The sequence below is a fragment of the Plectropomus leopardus genome, chromosome 12, assembly GCF_008729295.1.
Source record: "Plectropomus leopardus isolate mb chromosome 12, YSFRI_Pleo_2.0, whole genome shotgun sequence".
Classification (NCBI taxonomy): domain Eukaryota; kingdom Metazoa; phylum Chordata; class Actinopteri; order Perciformes; family Serranidae; genus Plectropomus; species Plectropomus leopardus.
The window spans coordinates 15,366,376-15,382,509 of NC_056474.1; the positions used below are offsets into that span (position 1 = coordinate 15,366,376).

General features: G+C 41.3%; 1 protein-coding gene across 3 annotated transcripts in view; it reads left to right on the plus strand.

Annotated features, from left to right (window-relative positions):
• The window catches only part of LOC121950962 (ephrin type-B receptor 1-B), a 195,700-nt gene that overhangs the window by 117,839 nt on the left and 61,727 nt on the right, over window positions 1-16,134 (plus strand). For all 3 annotated transcript variants that reach the window (XM_042497107.1, XM_042497106.1, XM_042497108.1), the window contains exon 5: window positions 7,623-7,958. In XM_042497107.1, the coding sequence (XP_042353041.1) occupies window positions 7,623-7,958 (336 nt within the window). The remainder of the gene's footprint in view (window positions 1-7,622; window positions 7,959-16,134) is intronic.

Sequence of the window (16,134 nt, forward strand, 5' to 3'; positions counted from 1 at the left end):
TGTAAGGACTGTGTGTTCAGGGGAGGTCAGCCAGCTCCAGCATGCCGGGCCAGAGGGTTTCTTCCAATGTGTGAGTCAGAGAAGGAGAATGACAAGCTGAGGGGTAACTGAGGGGAGTTGGGGAATAATGCCATTGTTGATTGTTCCATAGGGGTGAAGTGATTGTATGTAAGGGATAGTATAGAATATGGTAATGATGGGAAGGAAGGAGTAATGACAAAGATAGACAGAAAAAAATCATCGTAGTGATGATTTGACAAACTGAGATTTAAGTCTGTACATTTAGCCTGAATATAGACCTACTGAATGTAGGAGAAATGATGGATTAGAAGAGCTATCAGGGGAGGTTCTACACACAGCCCACAGTAACACAGCATATAAGAGAGTCCCAGCGAGGCACAAAACATTGTTGAAAAAGAAAAAACATGCTGTATATGCATGTTTACATCTTGGAAACCACCACTGCCAGCCACCAACCAAGTCATGGGGAAAATCTTTGGAATGTAATTGAATCAACATAAATATAGGGAAAGAGAAGGAAAATAGGACGATTCTGACGGGTTTCTACATTCCTGATCCGTACCGCATTGGCTCTGAATCATGCGGCTCTCGCTCTGTACCCAATATCTGTGGCCTGTCCCCTGAAAGCCTCCTTGAGCACTGTCAACACTCTCTGCGCCTCGAGAAAAACAACAACAAAATTTCTGACTGGAAAGACGGAGTTATCAGGTTTTCCATTCTCCTCATCATTCCATTTGGATTTTCTTTCTTCTTTGCTCCCCTATTCATTGTCTCCTTGTTCTGTTTTCAAAGAGAAGGAAGTGGGAGCTGTCAAAGAGCATAAATATTCGGTTCTTTTATTCTGTTTTTTTCTCCACATGAGCCCTCTTGTCAGTTCTAGAGTCAGTGAAGAGAGCTCCCCACAGCAGTCACCTGGCCAGTTTCCCCTTAGTATATAGTAAATGGAAGTATGTCTAGGTAATTGACCAATCCCAAGTCCCGCCCCCCTTGGTTACTGTTGCTAAGTCAGACAGGCTTTACAAAAACAAGCATGGTGATGCCGGTTTTGCTTAGCTGGGTGCGGCAGTATTTAGTAAATATTTTATGGGTGTGGGGTAATATATCTTAGAGAAGCCGGAGGCAGGGACTACAGTATGCAATGGCTGGATATATTCACAATGTCAACTTAACAAGGCAAAACAACACAAGTTAAGGCTTCAAGTTTCAACAAAAAGGGAGACCTAAGATGACAAGACTGGCACTCAAAACTGCTACTGTACTGTGGGTTATGTGTGCCCTTTCCCTTTCAGGGAATCAGTAAAATACTCTATGTATTTATTACTGACTTCAGAACATGGTGCTGACCTAACATTAGTATTTCTTTACTGTGGAAAGTTAGGTTAGTTACTTTGGGGCAGCACCTAACTTATAGAGATAATATAAACAAAGGAGTGTTAGCCTTGATCTAGCAAACGATAACTCATGACATCTTAAAAATAGGACGTTAACCAACTTATCTGTCCTTTCCCAGTTCTCTGTAATGTTACCACAGAAATAGAAGGAAGCACACCTATGTGACGTTGTTAATCTGACATTGCAAACTCCTCTTGATGTTGCTACTTTAGCTAGCTAACTCGGCATAGTTGAGCAGTTTTTGCTAACGTTGGCAAAGTAATGTGTCCGTGAAGACTGTGACAGTCCCCAGGCCACGTCTTTAAAATATTGCCTTTTTTTCTGCTTTCAACATAGTCGAGCTTAGCCCATATCTGATATGAATACAGGAAAGGGGAAAGCTGATCAAGGTTCCGCTGAGTGCCAGGCTTGTTAAACACAGAGCGAAAAGGGGCAATTTCTAGGAAATTTTCTGTCCTACTTTAATCGTGTGTTCCACTTGTACTGGGAAGTTGAAATTTCTGAGTTCCAAGTTGGAAATTTCAACTGGAGCGCCCCCGAAGTCCAATTTGCATCTTGAAAAGTTATTGGAACCTCAGTAACCATGACCTCCAAATCCAAGATGGCTGCTCTATGCATCAACCAGTCCCCCAGGAAATGCACTGGGATTTGAAGCCAATTTAGTTGTGGCTAAACTGGTGAATTAGACCTCCTGGGTCTGATACCGTTGGGTCCAAAAATACAATACACTGCGAAGTCTGCAAATCAGTGGATACATTATTTTTGAGGGTTACAAAGGGACTTGTTTTCATATCAGGATTTGATCCATTCGCTCTGATAACATTTGGAAAGTCTAGATGAGCCGCAAGATTAATTCATTTCATCCCTGTTCAAGTTAGTGGAGCCCTAAACTAGAAGTCGCCAGCTTGGAGGTGGAAGACTCTTGTGCACTTGCTCTATGTGCCCAATGATGTGGAAGCAGCGCTGATCGTCCGGGTAATTTCATACTGCAGAAATAGAGCTTTTTTGGCATCATATGCCACTGAACAACTTTCATGGGAATGAATTGGGCCCCTCTGCAAATGCTGTATCCAGGTCTTGTAATAGATCAACATCAGTCAGTCATCTGTAGTAATATAGGCTACTGTTTATTAGCATTTCTGTGTTATTTGTGTTTCATTAAAACAGTCAACCATGCAATCCTGGCCCACTTTTATGCATGGACATGTTGGCACAATGTTTGTGAGCACAAAATGCAGCGTTATGCATTGTTATCAGCTGGTATTGCCAACAATGACTAATCTGGCTAGAACCGGTACTGCTCACAACATCTTGGTTTTCTGAGTTGTTGCTTGAGTGTCAAGTAATTTCCAGCTTTGACTTCTGAGGTAAATGGAATACAGCAGGAATCAGCAAGGAGGACATAATGCAACAGACTGGCACATCATGCATGCACACAAAAATGACTCAAGTCTCTCTGTTGCTTCTAAAGCTTTTTGGATGCAGTAATTCAACATTTGGAGTCACTGCAGAGAATAATGTGGGTGGGTAGATTATCTTTTAGTCAGAAAAGCTTCCGCATATTCCTATTGTTCCTGCTCAGACAAGTCATTGCGGATGCACCCACCTCTCTCAAGCTGCATGCTCCCATACACGCTAACACACACAGTCTATCTATGACTCCCTCAGTCTCTCAGCCAGACAGTATTAGTCCTTATAACATGTTTTATTTCATGTCTCACCAACCCACACAGCCCTTCTTTCTTTCTCCCAGCTCCTCTGGCTGTGATCAGTATCTCCACACAGGGACCTTCTGTTGGTCCCTCAAGGCCTGTTTCACATCATAAAAACAAACAGTTTGAAAGAAGAGAAGCGCCAGTCTCAGACCACTCAAAGGGAAGATGAGTAAACAATGTGCAGAAGTGTTTATTTTGGGCACTGGGACACTCTTTATATTAGCAGCCAAGGGAGAAAACTAGGCTGTGGTCTTTTACAATGCAGGTGGCACCTTTACACCCCCACACTAACAGGGCAGTGAGGAATACCTCAGTATGCGAGTTCACCTTTATTGTCCAAAACCTACCCAGCACACAAAGATGTATTTTCCCATACATGCAAATACTTGAAGTCAAACCTTTATCTTATTTTGCCTGATTCAACACTGCCTCTACATATTTACATTTTCCTGACCTTGGCATTACCTTTGTCCATTTACTTGCTGTTTTCATGTCCCACACAGGTTGCAAGGTTGCTATTTTTATGATGCATTTTAATTACAATATGATGTCAAATAGCAGAATTAACAAAGTTACATTTTGGTTAAATTTCAGAGGGTGACTCAAGAAATGTATTAAGTTGTTAGAAAAATGCCTCTGCAGATAGTCATGTAAACAGGATTATTATGGGGTATTGTCAGTTTGTGTGACCATGTAAACAGCTTACACAGACTTTTCCTTGACTCACAGTTTTGGCAGCAGTGGCATTGTTGTTACATGTAAACACAACGCAAATCTAATTGAGTACATCCTTATTAATCACATGAACAAACCAATCCAAAAGCAGCCAGCAAAGAAATATATCATTTTACTGTTAGACTAAGTACTTTGTACTTAGTAACTACATAAATAATTACTACAGTAGGTTATGTGGCTTAATGTCTTAAAGGGGACTTGATGATTCTTTTTTGTATTTTTTTGTGTTATATATAGTATTACACTAAGGGACCTTCATGTTAAACGTAGCCACCGTTTCAAATAATGAGGTAAAGGTATGTAGAACCGACCCTTGTGAGGTTTCTCCTCAGGTTTCCTACAGTTATGAATTATCTGTTTACTACTCTGGCTACAGTATAATGTCATAGGGTGCTGGATTTCTTTATATGGTCAGTTGTTTACATTTCATAGACTATGATGCTAAATGAAGCTACATGTTATGCTCAGGGAAGCATATGAATTTGATTGTGGATGTTGTTATTTTCTCCTTATTTCAGATCAGATTCCTGCTGGAACATATCCGGTTTTATTAAGAAGCTTTTATTGATGATTTAAAATTAGCGAAATAGGTCCTCTTCAAATGTGCATTACTACACAAAATGACCGGACTTCTTTTATCTCCAAAAAGTCAAGTTATAAACATTGATATGTCCTCATTGCCCTTGTGCAAACAACCTGACACTTTGCACCAGTTGTTGTAATTGCAACATTTAAATAGAGCCCTTACCATGTTGTGATACAGAACATGTCACAAAGAGCTTCAGAGCTGCTCGGAGATTATGTTTTGCTCCTTTAAGGGAAAGCAACATGTATGCAAGCACAGCCGAGCCTGACTGGCATGGCTAAATGAACACCAGCTGAGAGCCTGTAAGTAACGTTCTCAACCAATTAAATCCTATGGCAATTTAAAACAGCCAAAGGCTCAGTAATAGTCTGCAAATCACTGGTTAAGTGGCCGTTGATTCTGATTTCTTGTGCCATCCCTGCTTATGTGGAGCCTGGTTATAATTGGGACAAAGTGGTGTGACGCCTCATTCACACCTCAACTAGGCAATTTTTTTTTTCTACTGTTGTGTAAATACATTGATACAGACAGTGTAGGCATAAATACACAGAAACAGATAGTTCAGGCGTGTCTGCTTGTGTCACATGCATTTTCCACATGAGCAAATTTGCATTGCTTTTCCCAGCGATGCAAGTTTGGGGGCGAGTGCATGCATGTGATGGATGATCCAGAGGATACAAGCGGTGTGAGTAACATATGAAGTGCCTATTGTGCAGTCCCAAAGGGAAAAAGCTAAAGTACAGCCAAGTCCCTCATATGGGCCTACGAACACACCCTTTTTCACCTTATTCTCCCTTCACATACATCTGGAAGCATCCTAGGACCAAATATTGTGCCATTTGACCATGTATCCAGAGCACTAGCCGTCCTCTCAGCCAGACTATAATAATCACACTATGGAGGTCATGCCCTTCCTGTCACTGACCTCTCCGTTGTTGAGGCGCTGAGCCGAGGTCGCAGCTGTAGTAGTGCTGTTCCCTCACCCTTGTGTGTTCTGCCGCTTTGTCCCAGCTCCCCAGGGCTATCCCACATGGCTTTGCAGCAACAATGATTAATTGTGTCTCTGTTGACTGAAGTAACTATCTGCCCCAAGCCCATAGAAATGGGAAACTCAAGTGCTGTATCATAATAGGCATGGAAATCTACATGTATGCTGTTGTCATATTTTTCTCATGGGTAAAAGAGGAAAGGGAGTGCAGGTTTCTACAATTGAGCGTACATTTAGTTTCATAGTGGTCGTGTACAAGTGGGTCAGTTAAAGTCCTGTTTTAATGATAAAGGTCAGGCTTTATGAGGGATAAACTGGTACCAGAGCAGCACCACAGGGCAGCCTCACTTAACCTAAGCCGCTCTGACTAAGGGCTTTGGCGAGCGTGTGCTTTATCGGCAGTGTCTGGTATCTAAGAAGAAAGGGCTGCTTCTGAGCAGCTGCAGGGACACATAGTCTCAGCTAAGCAAAATTCTACACTGCCATTTGAGCAGATTTGAACTCTCAAAGACTTGAGCTCCAATCGCGGGAGGCTGAACAAGCCACTTTTCTGCACCCTAATATTAAGCCCGCACTCAAGCAAAACAATTGTTTTATTATTTCTTGATTCCTCTCTGAATATCGTCTTTGAGGTTTTGCTCCAGCTGTGGGCTATGAGGGAGTGAATGTGAGCATGAATCTCCAGAGCCACTTGGATAAGAATACTCCATGCAACACTGCATTTTGCTAAATAACCAATGTTTGATAGACACAAACGTTTCGCTGTATGATCTCTCAGGCTGTGAATAGAATAAATTAGCATTCCAATTGTGCTGAAGATGGAGAAAAAGACAAGTTGCTCTTGGACAACAACACTTTATTACAGGGTTGTAAATTGACTAAATTGACCTAACAGCAGGCAGATTTACAAAACAGTTTTGCTTGGCAAGCAATGCGTAATGTTGCTTTAAAGGAACAGTTCATCCTAAAATCAAAAATACTCATTTTTCTTCTTGCCTGTAGTGTTATGTAACAGTTCAGATTGTTTTGTAGTTTTGTAGTGTAGCTACCCCCCAATGCATGTGTTTACTAAGTGTAGGGTGGATTTACAAAAAGACACATTTCAACTGCCAGTTAAAAAGTAAAAAAAATGTTTAGTTTGACAAATAACAAGGTAATATAATTTTCTTACATTTTTAGATGGCACTTGGCTCGAGGTGCTCAATGTGCAAAAATAATAATAAAAATAAATAAATAGATAAATAGTAATGTCTCTTTCTAGAACTCCCAACCCAGTTTCTCACAATAATCCACAGATCTTGTTGTGAGCAGTTTCATATAGGAGCTATTTTCTTTCTACCAAACTACACCCACCAACAATATCACAATGGAGGCAGTAAGAAGTGTGTGCATCTACTCATGAACGTGAGTTTCGTGTAAGCCTGTTGGTGAGGACTCTTAGTCATCTAGGTCATGGCAATTTTAAGTGCTTTATCACAGGCAACTGAACTTGCTTGAGTTTCCTGAAGACGTTTCACCTCTCATCCAAGAGGGTTTTTTCAGTTCAGAACTAAAGAAGTGTCTTGGATGAGAGGTGAAATGTCTTCAAGAAACTCGAGCAAGTCTGGTTGCCCACAATATAGCACTTAGGACTTGAGCAAGTACAACTGAGCTAGCTGATGTGACAGCCCAGCTGAGGATAATGCCATTCATGTTTACATCTCATGCTGTCACAAGCGCAAGCCTCTCGTCCATGAGTAGATGCACGCTTCCTCCTGCACGGTAATATATTTGGCAGGTGTAGTTTGGCACAATGAAACAGTTCCTCCATTCAACTGCTCGCTGCAAGGTGTGAGGATTATCTTGAATAACCAGGTGACAATTTTTGGAAAGAGACATTGCTCATGAGATTTTTAAATGTATTTTGTAAGCCAAGTTCCATTTAATTCCATTATATTTGAGAGAGGAAAGACATCTCTATTTCTGATAACTCCAACACTCAGGAACTCACACCAAAAAAATCTAGATTGATTAACAAAACAAAACTTTTTTTTAATTTTGTTTTTTGATGAATGGTCCTTTTAAGGATCATGACAGCTTGCCTTATGGTAAAATCTTTTTTGATATTAAATAGGTCCAGCTGTAAGGGTATGTGAGCTTAGCTCAAGTGTCATTTGTCTTACACCTTTTCTCTGTGTGTCTACAGGTGTCCCATCCAGTCCGAGGAATGTGATCTCCATTGTGAACGAAACCTCTGTCATCCTGGAGTGGCATTCTCCCAGGGAGACAGGCGGTCGCAATGATGTCGTTTACAACATAGTGTGCAAGAAGTGCCGGGCCGACCGACGCTCCTGCTCCCACTGTGACGACAATGTGGACTTCGTTCCTCGACAGCTGGGTCTCACTGACACCAGGGTGTTCATCAGCAACCTATGGGCTCACACTCTCTACAGCTTTGAGATACAGGCCGTCAATGGAGTCAGTAATAAGAGTCCGTACCCTGCCCAGCATGTCTCCATAGACATCACCACCAACCAGGCTGGTAAGTGGATGCCGTGGCGAGGTTTTGGTGATAATGTGGTGGTGCTATTGATGATGATGACGACTAGCTTATATCTTACCTTTCCGTACTACTAGTTCTGCTTGTAAGCAAAAACCCGCCTTTGTATTTTTAATTCAATTTGCATTTGTGAAACTCTACTATTATTGCATAAATGTGAATCATTTCACCTGAGAAGACCATCATTTTTGCACAATGTGCATTTCAGAGTCTCACTTCACAGCATAGCTTACTTCAGGGCTGCTAAGATTTCACGTCGCTCCACCGTGAATAATGACTTTATAGCTTGAAGCAAGAGGCCAGCTGCTTTAGTGAAAGTTATACATACATGCTCTCTTACTCACCCTTCCCTCCCCGAATCAAAGTAATGGCTTTCCCTTTTGAAAACACGATGGAGAAGTTCAAACCCAGACCCAAGACACAGCATGTTACATTTTGTGGCAGGACAAGCACAATTCACTGCACCCATCCTTCTTTCCTTTGTAGTTTATTTACACATCAAATCCGGTGATGAAAATAGCCCCAGTTTGCATTTCACTTTAGGCATTCCAGAAATTCTTGCTTTTTAACATCGCTAAAGGTAATCATCCCTCCACAAACAACACATGACTCATTTATAAAACCCCTTTTTTGAGGTTCACATCTGGAGGTTGCAGGCTGGTTGCTTCACAGACTGACGCATCTCTTTGTTGTTTTTCCTTTGGTCTTTGTTTAATGAGACTTTGTTTTGAGAGCAATGCTGCACAGCGAGTCAGTACTTCTCTCTTCATGGAAGGCTACACCCCAGTTGAAACCTGTCTGTAAATCTGCAGATTTGTACACCGACACTGCTCTCCGAATTAACAAAAACAAGAGAATTAATCTTACTTAATTCCATCTATTTCATACATTTGGGTAAGCATTAGGCGTGATCTGCAAAGCTGTCATTTCTTAGTTGCACTGTTTTTAGCTTAGCTGACTGCAAGACACAGACATGTTAAACTTCCAAGTTTCACCTTTAGTGTTGAATAACAGCTATCCAGGTTCGACCCTGTCCACTGTTCAATACTTTAATGTCAAACTGAAGGAGACCGGCCCAAGATAGATACACGGACAGCTGCTGTTTTCAGGCTACGCTGAAATATTCTTCATTCCTGCTCTTTCTCTGTCCTCTCTCTCCTCTCTCTCCTTGTCTGTCTCCCTGTATGTTTGTGTGCATGTGTGTGCATTGTCTGACTTTCCCTGTGATGGATCAGAGCCCAGCCAATGAAAATGACCTTCATCCTGCTATCCTTTCCTCTCTCGTTCTCCCTGTCTGTCTTTCTGTATGTTTGTGCTCATCCTCTAACTGTGCCTGTGATGGGACCTGAGCCCAGCCAGTGGAAATGACAGGTCGAGGGAGAGATTGTCTTTGCCGGCCCTTTTTTTTTTTGCTTCAGAGTTTTTCATGCTCTTGTAGATCTTTGCAAGCAGAAGCACCTATCAAGGGACAAGTATTGACCAAGTGAAACATTTAAATGAGGCTCTTTTCATTTTTCTGTGTTTCTGTGGACGAGGCGGACCGTGAAAATCACAGCGTGAGCTTGTGGGACCTAATAGCAGACATGAAGCGGAGTTACAGGGTGGTGAAAGACAAGAGATTGTTGGTTGAGTTCATACTGGCAAGGTTCCCATAAGGAAAGAGTTACAAGTTTGTCAGCTTGGGGCCCCTGGAACCTTTTGTTGGCCACGCACTATGATTTTCTGTGTTATGTTTTCCACATAGTCTGATCCACTGATGAAATACCTAACGTCAAATGGATTCAGAATTATTGATGCTCATTTCAACTTTATAATTGTGGAATGAAATATTTTACATTTATTTCAAAGACCAGTGAAATAGAAATTGCTTTATCTTGGTCCCTTTTGTATAAAAGTACATTTTGAAATTAAATTTGGCCCAGTTGGTGGAGGGCATACCGTATTTGATTACGGTGACTCTCAGAAGAATGTAATGACCAACTGAACTTGTCTCTGTCTGCGACTGAGTCAGTCGGGGGAGGAGTGGGAGGGAAGACGGGGCAGGATAGAGAAAGGGAGCTCTTTTTTTCTTCTTCTTTTGACCAGACTATGAGACTGTGACAGTGAAGGAGAGGAAAATGAGGGAGTAAATAGGTCTGATTATCAGGGTGGCCTAATGGTGCCGACTGTCCCCATTTGACAGGCTAATAGCACACTTGACAGATAGATGTAGAAGAAGCAATACCCAGGCCTATTGTTGAAGTCTGCTGCAGTAATGAGGTGTCTGCCAGTAATCTGCCAGGCCTATGTCCAGCCCTATGTGGCCCTTTGTAGCCAGGTAATTGCACTGTTCCTAGTTTCGACAGGGGGTTTCATTGGCGGGCCACTGAAGAGGCAGAAGTATCCAGAAGGGATTAATGTTAATAATGCACTTCAAAAACTAAAAGAGAAGACACACTTTTAAAATGTAGGGCTCTATTTTTGTGGGTTCATGCACACTGTGTTAAGAAATAGAGCATGCTTCCGTTTTTTGGAACCTTGAAATCCTCTTGTCCGTTCATTTGGTGTTTTTGTGCACTGCAAACTTGCATGATGCAAGGTGGGGAAGGGTGGCGTAACAGAATGCAAGTTCCATGTAAATGAAGTGGCAGGAGGAGAGGTGTTTGTATTCTGAGCCTGGAAGACCATGGAAATTCCCAATACAATACCAGTCATCATACATACAGTGGGGTCATTGTGCCAAGATATTGTAATCGTTGCATATGGGAAGTAATGTGAATATTTAAGCACCCCACTGGTATCCAGGGTGCTGATGCCTATACTGTACACAAAGGCAAACTTCTCCTTCATCTCACCCAATAAAGTGGCAAAATGACATCAGCACAATAAAAACTCTGTTGAAACTGATTGCTTCAACATCAGAATGACAACTTTAGCGCTTAACTGTGAGACAAAAGCAAAGGCTGGCACTGTTTGAACTAAACAGACGAACAGCGCACAACCCTAATTTCACATGTTGTCATCCGAATGCCAGAGCCAGGGCTGGCAGTAGAATAGACAGATTTCTTTGTTTATGTGACATTGCCATGTTTATGCACATCAGGGAATGCACAGGTGCAAAGATATCGAGGATATGAAAGTTGAAACTTGTCCACTGAATGTTTTCATTGGGATTCTGCTGTCTGTTAGTTATCACTAATGCCTTAGGGGATGTGCATAAAAGCTTACATTTCTAAATCAAAAAAAGTCATTTCATTATCGTTTTTAATTTTCATAGGTTTAAAAAAAGGCTCAAAGAATGTGGCAGAGTTAAAGCCACTACTCGGTCTCCTCTGAATACCTCTTTGCTCTGCCAGTCAAGGTCAGCCATTTTTGTGCTGTTGTGCTCAGTACAGCTGTTAAATAGGTCTGACAAGAGCAAAATGATTGCTTGTCAGATAATCATTAATCAGCATACCCTCTTGTTTATTTTCAATTTCAGCCATTGATTTTTGCAACAACAACATGCATGGATGTGACTTCGCTTAATATGAAAGTAAATCGCAAGTGCATTTATATATGCACTCATTTTCTGGGCAACATGGAGCAGTGATTGCAGTTGTCACTGTAGCCGTGTCACAAAAATAGGGTCTGTAAATCAATCATATAGAGTGTGCATCTCAGTTTAAAGGACCACTTCACCAATTTTAAACCTTATCTTAACTTATAGCCCTCACATTGTCTGGCTTATGAACAGCAATTGCCAATAGCACTCCAAAACCTACAGCTGATGATTAAGGTTTGAGCTTGAACAAAAGCAGGGGAAAGAAATATAGCTGTATTGGTGATTCCAGGGTTCAAGTCAACACAGATCATTAAAAGCTGAAAGCTGGGAAGGATCCTTTGACAGTTTCAAATGCCTTCTTTAAAAATTATGACAACAGTTTTTTGACAACTGGACAGATGTTCATTTATTTATGTCAAAATCTGTGCCAGACCACGCCCTTCTCTGGCAATGACCTCATCCCCTTTTGGTCAACTGCTAAAATCTTTTGAGGATGCTTAATCAAAACTGTCCAGCAAGTTTGGTGGCATTAGGACAAACTAATTAATGGCCAAATTCTCTGCCAGACTAATGCACTTGTCTGGGCCTTAATTATACCACCATGATCAGGCTAATTCATGTCATATTTCTTGGGCAGCATAAGCACACAACCTCAATAATTGGTGAAAATTCCATGTGTCTATGATGCACTGTCTCACAGGAATTTGCAAAAACATTTCTGAGGACAAATACTTGCTTACTTTAAGTTATTATAGTTTCAAAGTCTCACAGTTCTGTCTGTTCAACAGAATGATAAAAGGCCTCCACACCAAAATAAGCCTTTTTTTGCTTCTACTCAGCTCAAAACATCATCAGGTAGAGGATTTGGGGTATAAGTAGAGCCTTCCCATGAGATATAGACTGTTGACAAGAGTAATAGTATATTATTACCCTTGTAATACTACAAGAATGTCAACCTATGAGAGAGCAGATAGGTGAAGTGCTCCTTTATGTCAGATTACCCAGAAAGAAAGAAAAAGTTTGTGCTTGTCTCAATGTCTTTTCAACTTGACACAGCTTTAGTGTGGACTGTTGTGAGATTAAGGAAAACCAAGAGACCCCCAAAAAAACAGTAAGGGCAGAGTAGTTAGGAGGATTATGGTGTAAATTGGCCATGAGGAGACAAAGGTGAGAGGAGGTAAAGTGGACGGAGAGGAGGAGAGGAGGGAATAATGGTCGTGGCGAGGGAGTAGAGGGGATTTAGTGTGAATCACCAAAGAGGCCATTTAACTGCCCTCCATCCCAGCGTGTGTCTGGGAGGAAGGACTGATCAATAGTGTGATTTAGGAGTTCATTCATGGCCTCTGCTATCCAGGAGATACACTCACACACATACAGATACAGATATACAAAGGTTATATACTGCTCCCTCTCTGGCTATCATTTATTCCTAGCCTGAATTTAGTCATATTTATCTGTGTTTGATATTGAAAAATAGCCATTATAAGTTTTTTTTTTTAAATGGGGTGTTGTAATTTAAGGGAAAGAAGACACTCCCTTCTTCTTCTAGTGAATTTATTAAATTGCTAACTGACCAGTAAAAATAAATGTATCATCATCACATTGTGGGCGATAAAAGAACTTCTGGTAAAAACTACAGACTTGGCAGCCATGTTTTCTTATGTAAGCCATCCAGGGGCACCCATAAGGGGGGCCGGGCTTCCTGGAGCCCAGCTGCGTGGTGGATCATTGCTCAGTCAATCCGATCACAGCTGATCAGATTAAATCAGTGGATGAGATTTGCAGCTGCTGCAAAGGAATGCAGACTTTTAGACCCAGCACAAATTTTGCACCTACGAATCACACCAGACTCAGGGTAAACACATTTTAAAATTAGGAAAGATTTATTCTGAAAAGAATAAATGAAAAAAAGCTGTCCTTCAGTTGCTTTGCTGGTTTTAACAGCCAACTGAGGAACACAACCAGAACCCCGTTTATATAGGCTGAGTCACGGGTGATCTTATGCCTTTCTAACTCAAAATAAAAATTATTTAGATTGGTTGGGGGGGTTTCCGTTAACAATAAAAATATAAATAAGAATATAAAACAACATAAAAGCAAGTGAGTAATTAAAGAATATGAATACATATAAAGTAACACACATAAGCAAGTGAGAAATGGGCTATAAATATTCTCTGTGCCACACAAACATCAGTTAAAGGTTTCACTTGCACTGTGTCTGGTGTTCTGTACTCTGTCTGTGCCCAGAGTACACTCTGCGGTACAAGAGTGTGGTGCTATGAATAATTTCAGGGTATTTATTCTAATAACGCTCCTAATGATAGTCTAGCTCCAAAAATAGAAAATCAACATGTGGCAGCAGATATTTTAATAGTGGCAGGCCACCACACATAATTAATAAGTGGGAAACCATGACTGCAATAAAAATGATTTATCTTAAATGTAAGTAAATCTCGCCACATTTTATTTTCAACCAAAATTTACACAATTGCTAATTAAAACAACAAAAATAAACATTGTACATAATTTAATGCTGCTTTAGTAAAAGTAGCCTGTTTCATAACAAAAACTTCGAACAAAATGAAAATCACAGCAGACAGCCAGCAGGAAATGCACATAAATCAGGATGCCAAAAAAGGAAGGAGAAGAAAAAGTAATAATAATGCAATAAACAGCTTTTTCAGTCAGCAGGGAGCTGCTCGCAGCCAGCCTAAAGAGGTGAACGATAGCCAGGAGGCTAAGGTTATAGCTAACGTTACTAGTCAAGACGTAGAGGCTCACCACCACCTGTGAGAAAAAGGATCATAGTGCTGATGTAGCCCCCGACTCTCTTAGTCAGTTTATATGTATGTGTTTATATGAGTAAAGCAAAATTCACTCGACCTTTTAAGGGGCCCATTCATTACCGTGGGTGGGCCTGATTCCATCCCGGACATTTTACATCCGCCACTGCTTCAGATGAGGAGGCCATTTTTCATCTTTTACACTTTTTACAACTGCTTTCTTCTCTGAGTGGTTATGTGTGGGGGTGTTTTGATGAACAATGCATGAGAGAAAAGAAGTCTGTAAATCTCATGACTGGTGCTATCTTTTTCAACTAATGCCTGATGCTCAACAGTTCTCTGATCTTACTGGCACAGCCTTCTTGACCTAGATTATGTGCCAACAGTCCCTCAGACCACAGAATGCCAAGTATATCTACAAACAATCCTCCTCCACTTAGCTGCTCTGTTTGGAGAGCTATTCCCACAGAAATGCAAACATTACTATCCTCGGCCTTCTATGGGCAAGTCCGACCGGGTGGGTTGCATTCAAGATACTAAGATGCAATGCGGTAGACAGAAATCCAAACAACCAGATGAATTAAAGAGATCTGCGCTCTGTGGGGTTCTAAAATCAGACGAGATGTTAGGCAAACATGTCCGTGGAGGGTATTCAAGACACTACTCATTATGCCTGTACAGTTTACAGCCTACAGAGTCTCCCCATTTGTTTTTAAGGGCTTGCCTTTTTCCCTGTTTCTTCCCTGTCACTGCTGCTTCTGTGTATCAGAGCTAGGGTGTCCAAGAGTTTCATCATCTTAGACGGTTCTTGGGGCTCTCTCCGGGTGCCATTTTTATTTCATTTGATGCCTGTTCTCATAAATGTTGGATCCTGTCCCTGGACCCAGAAAGGGAGGTATTAGCTGCAGGCAAAAATAAAAATGTGGGCTTGAATGCTACTGAGTTTTCTCGTCAATTCTGATGTCTTCATATAATGTATTAAGCGACGCTGGGAAGTGCGTGTTTGTGCCGATGTGAAAGTGTGCTCCTGCAGTCAATCTTTTTTTTTTCCTCACATAGAGCTCCGTTCAGAGTCCTCTACGTATAATATGATTTTGAAAATAATTCCAACCATGGTTCCTTGACAGAAATCCACGGTGCTGAACTGATCCCTCTTTATGATGTTTGAGAGAGGCCCATTACCATGTAGTCATGGCTGGCTTGGCCGTCTGAGCCTCTACTAATAGGGAGGGTAGTAGTTAAACCTATGCTTTTGACAGAGGCACAGCACATGACTATAGGCTGCTCTCCTCATCTGAGACACTGAGCCCCTATTAGGAGGCTGCATGGTTCAATGGTGTGCCAGCATCTTAAAGCAGAAACCGCAAGTGCACTTCAGAGAAGGAACAACTCTGCTTGTATATGCGGTTGCGAATGTGACCATATGTATTTATGTGCACTTGTGTGTTTTCTTTTTGTACACAGAGTTGAATGGGAATTCGGTACAAGACCAGCTGATCAATTATAGTGCAACTCTCTATCCAATAATTTTACCAAGAGTAACTGAGGCAGAGCAGGAACTACAAGCTGGGAATTCAAATAAAAAAGCCATGCTGCATGAGGAACACGGACGGCAGTCTTTCCTGAGACTCTCACAATGAGCGAGAGGACACAGGGAGAGAAGAAAGAGCGAGTTGGAGACGTTAAACATTAATGCTCCTGTCGGGGGGAACTAATAAAACTTAACATTGTCTACTTTGTTGGAGGAACAGAGGATTTTTTACCTACTATTTATAAAGGAACTTCACCAATTTTGCACATCAAGTTCAGTTTGTTAGTCACAGTGAGTACTTCTCAGTCTGTGAAAACAGTT